The 16055-nt window shown below is 45.7% G+C and overlaps 1 protein-coding gene across 2 annotated transcripts in view; it reads left to right on the top strand.

Moving 5' to 3' along the window:
- Positions 1-16055, top strand: part of LOC105191861 (metabotropic glutamate receptor 8) — a 109908-nt gene that overhangs the window by 10953 nt on the left and 82900 nt on the right. For both annotated transcript variants that reach the window (XM_025299270.1, XM_025299271.1), the window contains exons 2-3: positions 6322-6519; positions 11827-12042. In XM_025299270.1, the coding sequence (XP_025155055.1) occupies positions 6322-6519; positions 11827-12042 (414 nt within the window). The remainder of the gene's footprint in view (positions 1-6321; positions 6520-11826; positions 12043-16055) is intronic.

The raw sequence follows: 16055 nt of genomic DNA, 5'->3' as shown, positions 1-16055 counted from the left end.
CCTCTCGTATATTTTCAGAGTGCAAAATTGTCCTCAAATTAAATGTTGATAAAACAATCCCCTAGTAATATTGCTTTATATTAGATTACGCCTTTATTGTGCTAAATAATTTGATAAACATCCGCAAGCATCGATATGATATCTCGGATCTCAATAACCAGAACAAATATTCGAATTCTGTCCCGTCGATTGCCGCCGAGACGCCGCGCGAGACGCTGAGCAAAGCGCGGATAAAGTATTTTAAATATTCCGTACGGAATTGAGAGAACTATCCAGGATGCAAGGACGTGACTGGAGTGAGGCGGGAAGACTTGGAGTCCTCGGGACAGATGATTGAAGTCCGTTTGCCGCTTCCACGGTTCGCAATATCCGAGGACTTTTAGGGTACGGCACGGTTCACCTTAGAAATGAAAACAGTCGGCGCTCAGCCGCGTCCTGACGAGGCAAAGCGAAGATAGAGTCGAGCCGGTGTATCGAAGGATTACACGCACGGATAGATATCTCAATTTCGTTCGCGATCATTTGAACATCGCCAAAATGACACAGCTTCCCTCTTATCGCCGCTGACGTGCCCTTTGCCCTGCGCTCGAAGCGACTCTGAGACGAATGTCTTTGAGCGAGCGCGTGCCGTGGAGTCGAAGTTTGACGCAGAATCGTCTGCGGGGAATTATTGCCTAAAGAAGCAAAATAAACGGACGGGACTAGTACAAGTCGAGACAATAAATACAGAATGTATCAAAAGGCGCAAGTCACACCGTGTTCGTTTAAATATCTGTTTGGCTCTGTTTGGTTACTAAAGAGAGTATTCTCACAAATGTATACTTGTGATACTTCAAGTGTTGCTACATAATGGTGGAACGTTGATCGTTCACTAATTCTTAAAGCTCTGAAAATAAGCTTCGACTGTTCGGAGGAGCGATAAAGCGAATTCAATTACTGATTGGGGAAGTTAAACGGACGATTTCTTCCCTTTGCTGTAAGTTGGATTCCCTCGAGCCTAATTACAGAATCGCGCGAATCAACAATCGAATCGACCAAATTACCTCACAAAAAAGCGCCCTTTGTAATCCTTTCCCTTCAGTATCGCTGCGTCGGCTTCCAAACTTCCAAATTTCACCAGGCAAATCTCTTTCTAAAGCCTATTACACATGTATCAAGCGGATACGTCAGCAGACGTTCTTAGCTGAGAAAGCCCGGATTCTCATTTCAACGTCCGGAAAGATTAAGAAAGAAAAACACCCCGTCGCGGCGAAAAGAAAATATTTGCGGACATTTTATCTCGACCTCAACTGTGCCCGTGTATTAATCGAAAAAAAGTGAGCGCGGATTGTCAGAAGCTCGAATGCGGGCTGCGATTGTATTTCGTTATCGTGAAAATTTTATTGCTCCTCGCAATCAATCCGTATTTAATCGCAGCCGGACAGCCGGCGAGCGATCGATCACTCTTTTATTTGACATTCAAACTCGTTTGTATTCCTTTGCGTTACGCCCCTTTATCCGGCGGCGAATTCGCTTTCCCGCTCGCCTGCTAAAGATAGCCGACACATTATTTTGAGTCGGCTCTTCCACTGGAATAAAACGATATCTCCGCTCGCAAGAGAAGGAGAGAGAGAGAGAGAGAGAGAGAGAGAGAGAGAAAAAGAGAGAGACAAAGAGAGAGAGAGAGAGAGAGAGAGAAGGGGGGGATAAGAAGAGGCAGAGAAAAGCAGAGGCTACCTTCCGTAACACTTTCGAAGGGTACTCCTCGGCGGGCACTTACCGGTAAAGTCGTAAAACGTAAAACACGCTCACGTCGGCGACGGCGTCTCCTTTCTCGCGTACGCGTACGCGCGACATCGCCGTCATTTGCGCGAGAGAAAAGAGACGCTCGAATAGCCCGTATCGACTCTAATAAAACGGCAATGGCGCGGCGCCTCGGTATTGGAATTACACGAAATTATTCGCGCGGCGATCACCGCCGCAGGCGGCATTGATGTTCTATATTCATGAGACTCTTCCGGTGCCGATGGAACGCCTTGCTGAATTCCGGCATGTTCGATACAATGCCGTTCAATCTCAGTCGAGGCGTCGAGTGTTTAGCGTGCTGCATGTACCCTCTCGAATGTGGTCCGACGAGATAGCGCCGCAGAGGGGCTCGTGAAAAATCGAGTCAAGCACCTCTGGCGACAATTATTTTCGAGGACAGTTGTTTTACTTAATTTTGTTTGTTCAATATGTACCGCGATCGCGCAGAAGCGCCGGGTATTTTCAACTCTTCAAGAATTTCGAGAGATTTCTCGGCACACTCGCGAAACTCTATAAACAACGAGTGGACCTGCTTCTCTCGATAAATTGAGATTTCCGCGTCCAAAACGAAATAATTTCAAAACAAGCGGAATACTTTTTTTCGGTGCAGTGTAAAAGAAATTTGGTACTCTAATAGAGCGGAAGAGTAGTTCGCCGCCTTGGGCCTCGTATATTTCGTCTATCGACTGCACTATCGATTGCAAATAAACTAGTTTTTGCGCGTGATTGATGGTACACACTAACGGACACAATCTCGATACAATCGGCGTAAGATCGCTCGCAGACACGAGATCGAACGTTTCGAGAGCCGCCGAGGGGACGGCTGGCGGTCCGTTAAAACGGATATTATTTTCTATCCTGTCGATAAAACGGCGACTAGTATCGAATAAACTCCGTAAATATATTACGAGTTGGAAAACAAACCATTGTGCGGGCGCAAATTCAATTATAAACTTCATGCATACCCGAAGGCTGACGTTTCGCGGATTACATCGCGCGTCGTGAAATCGACGTTTATGTGTCGAAGCGCAGCTGAAATGTACGATCGCGTGCTGTGCATCGTCCTCGATCACCTTGTGGAAGACCGCTAGTCCTAAGGGAGCGAATCTAATTCGCGAGATAAGAATGCGAGCAATTATCTCGCTCGTCAACGCGATATTTCCGCGTGAAATTACCCGTTAATTGTCGTCGTCGTCGCCGCCGTCGTCGTCGTTTAGGATGTTAAATACAAAGAACCCGCGGCAAATTTACTCACGACGACGAACCCGCGAAGATCTTGAATTAATCGGAAGGCCCCCGGAGGAAATGGCAAAATTACCTCGGCCTCGAATGGCCGCTTCGGAAGACGGGATTGGAAACGTTAGGAAACCGAAACACGCGCCGTAAAGACGTGAGCGAGAGTGGAATCCGTTTGAACGAAGTCATTTTGGCCGCCGGTGTTTCAGCCTCCTCTCTCATTTGCATCGCAGCGAATTAAATCATAGACACGCGCGAACGCGGCTGTACATACAACCGGTAACTTTTTCTCACGGTGGGGGGAGGGGAGGAACAACGCGCTTAGCGAAAGCTTCGGAATTAGGGATGGGCGATACAGTATCGATATTTTAAAATATCGATATTTTTCTTTTCAATATTACTGTGTATCGATATTTCAAGAGCAATATCAGACTTCCGATGCAGTTCAATACGAATCATTAGTATTCTATTGGGTGAAAATTTTAACGTACCGAAACTTTTGGAACTAGCGCTACCAACCATAGCCATTCTCAGTTCCGTTTGCGTTTGAATTGTCACAAACCGTTGCAAATTAATGGCGAATTCGATTGACATGCACTCGCTCCGTCCCAATGCCTAGTAACTTTCTGTTATTAGGCGCACTTGCTCGGAGTGCGTACTTTTATGCTAACCTGAGTGCGGGTAATTTAAGAAGCTTTCTGAATTTGCGTACATATCATGCAATTTGTTAAAAGCACTCTGTCTTAAACGAAAATGTCGCTGAAACTAAGCAAATAATATTTTTAATCTGCACACATTTAAACTGATATTCATAGTCGGATCTTATATTTAAAACCATCTTAAGTTCATCTTCAGATATTGTATGAATCATTTCATTGGCTACATAGTATCTAAACATGCACTGATAAAAAAATATAGTTGAATTAACTATAATCTCACTATATTTTATAGTTCATTTTGGTGTCAACCAAAAGTTCTTATAGTTCATGGAACCTGCAAAATATAATAGAATAAACACAAATATATAGTCAATGATTGTCTTAAATAATTGTTTAGTTTTACCACATATATAGTAATTTCTCATTCACAAATATAGTGAGATTTAATATTCATGTAGTTACATCTGTCATCATTTAGCAAATATTGACTGTATAAAAGAGTTACTTTACCTACCATTTTATATTTGTATCCATACAATAATTTTAGTTTAACTTACTATAATTTTTAGTAAAAATATCATATGGTTGGTTATACTATGCCTATATCGTAATTATTACCGATATTATGGTAATACTTACTATAAATATAATATTTCGGACTATAATTTAGTTACTATATCATTATAGTTCCAAATATCATATACTTTTCTCTCAATGTGAACTTAAGACGGACTTAAATGTAAGGCTGCGTTCAGAAAATACAACGGTTATACAACGGTTGAGCAATTCGTCAATGTATTTGTGTATTCCTCCCTTTTCTTCTATGAAATGACTAGGAATACATCTATTTCTGACGCATTCCAAAAACGATAATTATAATAGATTTTAGTATAAACAAGTATAAATCAATAAATAAATATATAGTAGGTACACAGTCAAAAATAAGGATATTAGTGGTATCGATATTACTAATATCGATATGAAATATCGATATTTTCTATTGTATTGTATTCCATCCCTATTCGGAATACATGAAATCACGAACGCCGGCCTCAAAATGTGACAGGTGAGAGGAAGGGACATGGAGAGAGAGGGCGAGAGGAAACTTATTAACGACCGGAGCTTTTGGTCTCTCGATGATATAACGAAGTACGAGCGGAGAGGATTGAAGCGAAGCGAATACAATCGGCCGGAGAAAATTCGCTGGTGAAAATCAAGCTTTCGCGACGTCGATCGCGCGCACGCGCGCGCGTGCGGAGAAAATTGAACGATGAAGACGTAAGGTCGTATTACGACAACGGGCAACGAAGTAATTAAAGAAGGGGTGGGCGGGGCGAATTACTTTGATCCTCGTGCGCGACGGTAACACCCCTAAGCCGAATTAGATCGGATTAGAGAAAAAAGGAGAATAGCGTCTAGCTTAAGCGTCTTCGTAGTTGGAAACACGCGAAGCGGCTCTGTATATCGGTATAACTTTTATCCGAAGAAAAGCCAGTGTAAATCTCGCTCTTCTTCATCTCGATAACAATGTATTCTATATACCGAGGGAAAGTAAGGAATAGTTGAGTAACTGTCTGAAACGATAAAGATGCTTGTACATATCTCTCCTTACTTTTACGGTTACGTTGTGTCTGTGTGTGTGTTTGTGTAGGTGTATAGGAATACCGCTTTTGTCGCTGTGCTCTCGTGAACTGAAGAAGCAAAACTTCACATTCTGTATATTAACGTCATGGAGAATATTTATATGCGGAAGAGAAAAGGAAACACGAAGTACCGATTCGTACAAAATTATCGGAACGATAAAACGATAATCAATGTACCCGGATAATCCGAGAGCAAAGATTTGCAATAATGGACGAACAAGTCCGGATTTGGATCGTAAAGGTTCCAACGCAGATTTACCGTAAAAAGAGAGAGAGAGAGAGAGAGAGAGAGAGAGAGAGAGAAAGGGAGAGGAGCATATCACGACTTGGCGAATCGTCATTCGCACGGCAGCTTCCGAAATAGACACAGACATGACGAATACATAATGCATGGTATATATTCACGTCTCCGCGAGCAGTTTACACATACGATATACCGCGTGCGATCTATCCACCTTCTCCATAAAGTCATATTTTCAGCGGACAAGCGAAGGATTACATGTGACGTCATTCGGCGGATATTGAAACTTTCGATACAAAGCATCGCTTACAAATAGCCTAGAAGCGGCCTTTACACGCGTTATTGCCGACAACGCTAATAAATCAGATCGTAAGAGGAGGAGCGAGGAAGATTCAATCATCGCGGACAAATTTATTTGCACCGTACAGTGAATTTATTCCGCTCGATCGCGGCACGGCGGAGCGTTCGCCGCGATCGGCAACGTTCGACCTTGTTTCGACCCGGAAAAATGGAACGCAATTCCGGACACGTTAATCCAATATTCGCTTCGGTGTTTTCCAACATCCTCATGTTAGTTTAATGCGGCCGGGATTATGTAAGGATCCGCGAGTTGATTCCGCCGTCGTACGTGGAAGCGCAAGAAGGTGGCAGCGTCGCCGTTAGCGATGCATACAGTTTGAGGGATGAGAGAGAGAGAGAGAGAGAGAGAGAGAGATGACTCGCATAACGACGCGCGTGTTTCGCTTCATGCTTTCAGCGAGGTGTCAACCGCGAGCCGCTGGACACTCCGGTCCCGATCATCAAGATGAGCTTGCGCAGGATCCTGCCGTGGATGTGCTGCTTCCTGATCATGAGCGAGTGTTACAACGTGAAGAACAGAGGCGAGGACGGCTCAAAGTTGATACGCATCGACGGTGACATCATCCTCGGCGGGATCTTCCCGATGCACGAGCAGGTAACTTCCGTCGCGGCAAGTCGCAAACGGCAACGAAAGACGCTTGCCGTTTGCGCCCGATAAATAAATCCGCGCCCTCGTCGTTTGATCAATCGCACGAGTGTGTGCGAGTAATGCATATGTGTGCTTTCTTTTTCCTCTTTTGCTCATTTTCCTGTAGATTTTCTCTCTCTCTCTCTCTCTCTCTCTCTCTCTTTTTTCCCATTTCCCTTTTCCTCGGTTCTTACGACAAAGTCACGTTGGAAGTCTTAACGGCGGAATTACCTGCGGAGCAGGCTGCTTTGAAGGCTGCTATTTTTACGAATTTTTTTAACAGAAACGGTAAGATCAATGGACTTGAAATTTTCACGGTGTATTCATTAATATTCAAAGTATAAAATAAATTTTATTGAATCACAAGAACCGATCCAATTTGTAATTATAGATAAAAATGCAGCCATCCGTTTGCGAGCTCTATGTTCGCTCATAGTCGACATAATTCCGGGCTTCTCACTACTCTGAAACCAAAAAATGGGAAAGATTTTTAAAATATACGGTTGCTATTATAGTTCGTACCAAAATTAAAGCAGTGAAACCAAGTTTGGAAAATTAATGACTGTACGAAGAAAAAATATCGAAAATGAAACTTTTTTCAACTTGTAATCATGTTCAAAAGAAATTAATAAAATAAAATATAACTGTTCAAGGTAAGGGTGAAAACTACATGTCTACTGTATATTGTGTAAAAATTTCAATTTATTCGATTCAGTAGTTTTTGCGTAATTGCGTCGACAGTTTAAGAAAATGGTGTTTTCAGAAGAACGCGTTTAAAGTTTTACGTGTACTTTCCATACAGATAGTAACAAATTTATTTTATACTTTGAGTATTAATGAATTAAATACTGTGAAAATTTCAAGTCCATTAATCCTACCGTTTCTGTTAAAAAGATTCGTAAAAACAGCCTTGGAAACGGCCCGCTTCGCATATAATTCTCCCCTTGAAGTCTTCATTGTGACATTTTCTCATATTCTTTTTTGCCCATCAGCGTTACTAACATCTCACTCGCATATACTTGGTTACTCTTTCCTGTGCTCTTTTCTTTTCTTATACATTGCATTCTTAGATGATATACTTTAAAGTGACAAAGAATACCCTGATACATCCGCGAAATAACCGCGACGTGTCGTCTTGCAGTCGCTCTGTTCGTGAGTGGCGTTTTTACGTATTCGCCGAGAATATTGTATTTGAGCGAAATATTGTATTTGAGATTTTCTGCGCATACATTAGCGCAGACACAAAGTCTCTGGCTTTTTTCCATCACGCTCCGTCTCTTATTCGGAGCGAGTCAATGTGCGCACATCCTGACTGCGGTGCGCGCGCGTTGCACTCGTATCCGCGAAACTGCATCCTTACCTCTCTACATCCTGCGCTCTTTCGTCTCAAATTGCCTCGCGAAGATCACGCCCTCTCATTCTTTCGAGCTCGTCCACTTGGAAATAACGAATGTCTCGAATGTAAGAATGCAGCGTCGCCGGCGAACAAATAAACATTTCCGTTCGTCGTCAAGACGCGTCCATTACTATTGACTAACGGCGCGATACTTGATTGCCGTTCGCGAGAGTGCAGGGGAAATCGTAAGGTGTGTGTCAATTAGCGATTCCCGAAGGCCGAAGGCGCGTTTTCGCTTGTTTAAAGATGAGCTCCTCCATTTCTCTCTCACCGCGTGCAAAACCCTTCGTCGAAACAATCGCGACGAGTCGCTCTATTTGTAAGTACAATTACTCTCGCTCTCAATTAACGGGGATTATATATGTGTATTGAATTTCATCTCGTCTCCCCTTCCCTTCTACCTCCGTCTCTCTTTTTCCACACGAGTTTCGCAATTTGCAAAAAACGAACGATATATGGCAGAGCCTCGGGCTCTTAATTAAAATCGCTTTTTTGTCCGTCGGAATTCCATTGTGTATTGTATGAAAGTACGTGAAACGCATGCTTCTTTAGGAGAGAGAGAGAGAGAGAGAAAGATCGCACTTTTAATGGACAAATAACGATCAACCGAGAGATGCTGTCGCTTAAGTCACGCGACCTCGTTTCGTCGCCCCGCGACGTTTTTATTTATTCAGCCGGCGTGAACATCGCTCGGTCACGTATATTTAATAATATTCGCGATTCACGGTATTCGGCTAGAGATATTTTATTACGCGCTCGCACACACACACACGAGAGAGACAAGCCAGCTCTCGAAATTGTCCGACACATGGGTTACGCAATACACATGCACGAGCTCGACGTAACAAGCCTTGGGTCTCCGCCTTTGACGTCACGTCATCGTCGGTGCAGATGGGACGATGTATATAGCGAAACATCGAAACCTCATCTAAGTGCCGTGTACATATCGAGTATCATATCGTCGTCGCGGGATATTCCGCTGAAAAAGCACATATTGAAAGGGAAGGGGAGCGCAGAGTCACACGGGCGAGCGGTTCCGCGCGACGATACAAGCTGAATTTGAATCAGAGAGGACGCACCAGTCTCCAGATTGTAAAAAAATTGACTTTCGGCGAGTTTCTCCCGTGAAAAATTGTCACGCGCGCGCGTATGTGTGTGTGTGTGTGCGCGTCAAGCACACGATATATTTATTTGAAGTGATTAAAAAATAACAGAGACGTGGTAATCTCGACGCGGTTCCGCACAATGCACGGGTGTGAACGTTTCTTCTTTCGTGGACGAAACTCTCGGAATCTCTACCTGGCGTTTCCCACGACGAGAAACATCTCGGTCGACGTAAAGAATACAGAATGTAAAAGTACGGCAATTTGTCGTCTTGCCAATTAAATGTCCCGAAGCGCAATCTAAAGGCGCGACACGATCGAGCGCGCGATCGATGCAACGTCCGCGCTTCTTCTTCGCGTGTGCTCGCGGAAGGGAAGCGATTTCGCAACGCGAAGCTGCACTGAGAGAAAAGTATATGATATTTGGAACTATAATGATATAGTAACTAAATTATAGTCCAAAATATCATATTTATAGTAAGTATTACCATAATATCGGTATAATAATTACGATATAACCAACCATATAATATTTTTACTAAGAATTATAGTAAGTTAAACTAAAATTATTGTATGGATACGAATATAAAATGGTAGGTAAAAGTAACTCTTTTATATAGTCAATATTACCAGAATATTTGCTAAATGATGACAGATGTAACTATATGAATATTAAATCTCACTATATTTGTGAATGAGAAATTACCATATATGTGGTAAAAATAACTAAACAATTATTTAAGACAATCATTGAGTATATATTTGTGTTTACTCTACTATATTTTGCAGGTTTCCCCCAACTATACAATAAAACCATAAAAATATGTTTGACGCCAAAATGAACTATAAAATATAGTGAGATTATAGTTAATTCAACTATATTTTTCTATCAGTGTACACCGGTCGTTTTCACGAAACTCCAGCGAGAACTGGATCGCTGAAACTCCTCGTTATCGTCTCGCCCTCGGCTTTTCCCGACGATTTCAGATTTCCCTTCTCTCTCGCGCTCTCGCGAGCACGCTCGCGGCCGCTGGCCTGAGCGTTGCGCAAAGTGCGCACCGGTAAACACGCGACTGCGAAGTGTCGCCTCGAGCAGCCGTGGAGGTGGAATAATATCGAAAACTTCGGGCTGATTCATCGCCGTCGCGCAAGTAGTTCGTCGTGCAAAATAACCGCCGTTCACCGAACTTCCGCCGAGACGGACAACTTTCCTGCGCTCGCCGCCCCGGTTGTTCCCGCTGCCGCTCGCGCGTTACAGCGACTGCTGAATAACGGCCGAGCCATTCTTACGGGTGATTAGTTTTTCCGGGGATGAGTTTCGGCGGAGGCAGCGCGCGACTACGTCGCGTCTCTCCCGACAACTGCTTGACTCAACATCGGTTTACCTCGCTTCGCGCGACCGACAGGCGCGATCATATTGAAATTACTGGCGAACAGTTTCGTCGATGTTTGTTTTCCCCGACTGCCACGCAACGCTTGACGCTTGACGCGTGTAAACACATACGCGAACGCTTGCCTCGATGCGCTAATATTACATATCGCAATTACAAACGCCGCCGTTTGTAACAAATAAACGAGCAAACAGCGCTATCGATATTAACAATGAAGGCTCCCGAAATGCGAAATAAGTGGACCGGAAAATCGAGGATACAAAACGTACACGCGCACACATTATGAATTAAAGGCTGAATCTCGCGAGTCAAATTTGTAATCTTGCTCTCCTCGCTCGTCCCTTGTTTTCGTGAAAACAGCTTTCAGGCTTTGCCGAGATTAAAAGCCTCGTTTCCAGGGAGCTCCGCGATCTCTTCGGCAACGAGAATGGTCAGCGTTCCCGGCCAGCCGACCGACTGACCGAACGAACGAACGAACGAACGAACGAACGACCGGTCTGTCTGATTTCGCAAACATTAAAATCAACGAGGGGGCTTCGCGAGCGCTTGTCGCCGGGATTTACGAGCGTGTTTGGCCGAACTGTGTATTTTTCGAGTTGACGGTATCCCTCTATACGCTCGCGCGCGGAACATCACCACGCGGCTTTGCCCGCTGTATTGTGCGCTGTATCCATAAGTTTTCTCATACTCTCTCCTTGAACTCGACGTCAACAGTCAAGCCGCGCGGAGTAGCGCGGGACGTTCGAGAGGATTCGACGAGGGGTCGAAGTTCCCTGTAATTTCATCCCTCCGCTGGAGGAGGCGGGCTAGTCCTGGCCCTGCGCGTTACACGCGCTCCATTGTAGCCGAGACGCAAGAAGTGAGAGAGAGAGAGAGAGAGAGAGAGAGAGAGAGAGAGACAGAGAGAGAGAACGGCTCGGAGGAAAAGTACAGCATTAATTCGTCGAAATTGAACGTTCCGCCTTCGGCGCTATCGCTCCTCAGATAATACCGGTTGCGGCATTGTTTCCCCGGCAACTTTGGATCGCGTTAATTTTCCTACGCGGAGCGTATCGCTCCTTTCACACGGTGTATATAGCTCGTCATTCAAAAGATAACACGCGCAACTACGACGGCGCAGAGAGGCGAATTATCCGTCTACCGAGCCTCTCGCTGCGCGCGCGAATTAAGCGCGCGATTGTTTTGAAATTTGCGATTGTGCGGCGCCGCGAGAGACGGCCGGCCGGGCCGCGGCGTCTCGAGTCCGATCATTTCGTGCTTCTGAAGAAAAAGCTCTCTCTTTAAAAAAAGTTTGCCGAACTGTACGATATATCGCTCCGTCGACGTCGACGTCGTAAAAAACGCGGGACTCTAAATATTAACCGACATGCATTTATTTATCTAGGTCGCAAGCTCCATCGGTCAATCACCGTGCGGGGCCGTCAAGGAAGAGAAGGGCATGCAACGATTGGAAGCCATGTTGTACGTACTGGACGAGATTAATGCCGATACGGAACTCCTGCCGAACACAACGCTGGGCGCTCTCATCCTCGACTCCTGCAGCAGCGACACTTATGCCCTGGACCAGAGTATGGAGTTCGTCAGATCGTACATGAATCAAGTGAGTCGGCTTTTTTTTCACCGGGCTATCCATCACGAGGGAGATTGCGTTCCCTCTCCGCTCGCGATAATTATGTGGAAATTTTCCAATGAAAATAATAATGAGCGAAGCGCGAGGTAATTCACCCCTCGCCACTCACCGGGCTCTGACATTTATGAGGTATCTTTACAAAAAACTGTCTCTACGGACAGAAGTCTTCAACGTCGATTAGGATTAAATGTTACAAATGAAAGTATCAAGTTAAGTGGTCGATATTAAAAAAAGAAAAAGAATATAGGGAGAAGCCAAATCTTCGTACTTTGCACGGATGAATATTCCGTGCATTTAATTATGCGTTTAATTATAATTAAACGAAGGTAGATCTCGATTTATCGCGCTTGCGAGAGATGAAAACACGACGGCGATAGATATCTTCAGATAAGCTTGACAATCAATACACCGCCGCATTTTCCAATCTTTTTCGCGCGAATTGACGCGCGCTGCCACGTTTATCTCGTTAAATTACGCGGAAATTGCGTTATTTTACATCGGTTTCGGCGTGAAAGGATTCGATGTGTTTGACGTAAAGCAGACCGCGCGTTTCTGTAAGGGCAAAATTTATGACACGCCAGTCCTGCCAGAGGGAGAAAGAGAGAGAGAGAGAGAGAGAGAGAGGGGGGATGAGTGCTCGAGATAGAAATTTGATGGAGGGTAACGTTCAGGACGCATGATTTCGCGCATTACTTCCTTCTTCCCTTCCTCCTGGCATTTGTTCCCTTTATAGACTCAATAAGATACTTTACTCGGTCGAGACCCGATTGCCAAATGTTCTCTTGAGCTGAGAACATTATACTTTCCTCCGGAGCGACGGAGATCCGGCCGTTCACGATCTCACGTGGTGAGGTTGAGCGGGCTTGCAGCTCCCCCGCTGATAATCACCGCGTCTGTAAGACGGGAGAACGAATTCTCACTTCGACTCTCCATGCGTCTTTACGCGATCTCTTCCTCGGGGACGAAATACGTTTTCTTAACCGCGAGTGAAATTCAAATCGCACAGCGTCGAATGTGTAAAACTTATTTCAGCGGACAATTCGCATTTCAGCTCACACGCCAGCCAACTAAAATATTTTATTCCACGAGTTCGGAAATTATATAGACAAAACGCTCCCGATACGATCGAAATTTTAATTGAAATTTTTACGCCGGATAAAAATTCCCCGATCGTGCGAGAGACGCCGATGAGAGAGAGAGAGAGAGAGAGAGAGGGAGAGAGAGAGAGAGAGAGAGAGAGAGAGAGAGAGAGAGAGAAGAAAACGCGCGACTCGTTTACTTTTGTGACGCGTCCCAGAGTCGCGGAAATTGTTGCGCCGAGAAGTGCTAAAGAAGTTACAAAGAACAAAGAGAGGCGAAACCGGAATTGCCGACACGGCGCCCTCGGGTCAGTCGATTGCCCCGAGTTTCCTCCTTTCGTGCACGTGCGCGCATGGCGGATTGCGACTATCATGTCTGGTTTCTTGGCGAAATAAGCTCCGCGATACGATTGTTCGCATACCGGCGTTCCCGGGGAGTTCCCGAACTTCGCGGCAACTGCAACGACGGGCTGCTTTGGTTGGTTATCCACGCGAAAACGGTGACGAGAGACGATTGGATAACATCTTCCCCAAAGCTGATTAAATGCAGCAACTCCCGCCGGTTCTCTTTCTCCCTCTCTCTCTCTCTCTCTCTCTCTCTCTCGCTCTCTCGCTCGCTCTCCTTGCAACATTCCCGACTCGGTGAGCCGACCGACGCAACCGGCTACTCATTTCAACGCGTGCGTTGCCGAGCGGGAAATTCGCGGCCGACGCGTGATACTTGACGAGTCAGATTATTTGAGGATATCTTTTCATAGAGCGCGTCAGAGAGACTGACAATCATCGCGATAGTGATCGTTGTATGTTGCACATACACATGCATACACAGACGAACCCGCGGCAAAAACCGCGAAATAAATGGGACTATCCGGTTGACCCTTATGAAATGTCCAGACCCTCGTCATCAATGTTGCCAGCAGGCCAATTAAGGGCTGTGCGAGACTAGAAATTAGGGCATAGCGCACCGACACACACACACACACACACACACACACATATATATACTCAAAGTTCTTCATGCTCATCTGTGTGCGAACATTTATTTTCACGTTACCGCGGAGGATATTCGCCCTTCTCCCCGCTTCTTTGTGCTTTCTTTATAAATTATTTTCGTGCACATTAGATCCGTATACGTTCTCACATATAAATACATTTGCTTGAGTATATTTGTGGAGATCGGGCCGAAAAAGGCTCACTCAGACACGTCACGTCACGCGATAACGCGCACGCGATAGGAAATCCACGGCAAATATCACGCGAACGACACGGGGCGAGGAAAAGTGAGAGAGAACGCGTCGTAGACGTCGTTTTGTAGCTCAGGGCGCAACCCCGGTTATCCCATTATCGCTGCGATTTGTTCGAGTGATAAGAGAGAGAGAGAGAGAGAGAGAGAGAGAGAGAGAGAGACAGTTAGAGAGGGAGGGAGGGGGGAGAGAGCACGAACGATAAATATGTATCGATGGAAATTACATCTGCGATGAATCCGAATCGTGCGGCGAACCGTCCGCCGCCCCGCGCGCGAATATTACAAAGTACAATGGCGCCGGATTTCGTGGTGAAGCGGGGGAATATCCGTAAATATTTATCGCACTCGATTCGGTCGCCGCCAAATGAGGACGACTCGTTTCGCTCGGCCGTTCCTCGCGCGAACGAGCGAGCGAGCGGACGAATCCTTGCATATCCATCGATCGCGAGCGCGATCGTCGCACTCACGATTACGAGCGCGCCGACAACGACGGATGAAAACAGGGTAAATATTTATTGACGTCGCGAAGGTGGTGGCTACAAGCCGCTTTTTGCGGCACGTCTACTCGAGGTCGGGCCACTCTCCGGCCGGGCGCGCTCCGAGGTCGCGCTCGAGAGGCGGCACGGATCGATCGATCGGCTTTTTCTCTCCGGTCTCTCTCTCTCTCTCTCTCTCTCTCTCTCTCTCTCGCACCCTCGGGCTTCGCGAATCGGCCGTTATGAGCTGGATCAGGTCGTAATGCGTTGCTTTTACAAGCAAACGCGCGACCGTGATCCTTCCGACATGCCGCGACAACACCGCGACTGATCTGTCAGCCGAGGCGACGGAGGCCGGCTTACGCCGACGCGAAACTTCTTCATAGTTTTTGCAGTTATCTTGCGCGATCTCACGCTCAGTCTCGGTCTCGCAGTGTCTTCAAAACGCGGCGACACTTCCCGGCATATTTCAATAATGCCTTCAATAATGACGGCTTTGTGAAGCGTGACGATGCTCGCCCCCGAGATTGTCGCGAGATTCCCATGAGATTGCTCGCGTCGTGTTTGCACAAAGCGTCCTCATAACGAATTGCTTTTTGGCTTGATAAAGGACGGAGCTCGGAAACGCGCGACGCGAAGATCGCCCGTGGTAGAAACGAGTTTTGTGATTGCTACTCACGCGATGACTGATTAGAAAGATGAGTGGCTACGCGCGTTCTCTCCCCCTTTTCTCTCTCTCTCTCTCTCTCTCTCTCTCTTTTGTACTCCCTTTTCTTTCTTATCTTCGAAAATCACGAATACTTGGCGCTCCCCTTCGCTGCGTCGTTTCTTGTGTTGCTTGCGATGCGGCGATCCCCGTGAAATAAATCACTCGCGAGAGACGTGTGTGAAGTAGTTGGCCCCGTACTTCTCGAATTCTGTATTTGCTCGAATTGTGCTGCATTATTCTGCACGTTTGTGCCGCAATCCGCAACTCTGTAACTCAAAGCGTACTGAAGAAAATTAAGAAAAACTAAATTTTTGATAGTGGGGGGCTGGCAAATTTTCGTCCTTATTTTTTGCTCAAATGTTATCGAAGTTATCGGTGTCGCGTTTGCGGCACAAATCAGCAGAAACATCTAGCACAATACGGCACAATAAAGAAAAGCTCAAAACTCGAAAAGTGCGCGGCTACCGAAAATT

This window comes from Harpegnathos saltator, unplaced genomic scaffold (genome assembly GCF_003227715.2).
Source record: "Harpegnathos saltator strain DR-91 unplaced genomic scaffold, Hsal_v8.6 scaffold255, whole genome shotgun sequence".
Classification (NCBI taxonomy): domain Eukaryota; kingdom Metazoa; phylum Arthropoda; class Insecta; order Hymenoptera; family Formicidae; genus Harpegnathos; species Harpegnathos saltator.
Note: the sequence above shows the minus strand (reverse complement) of the source record. Positions and strands in the feature narration are given on the sequence as shown.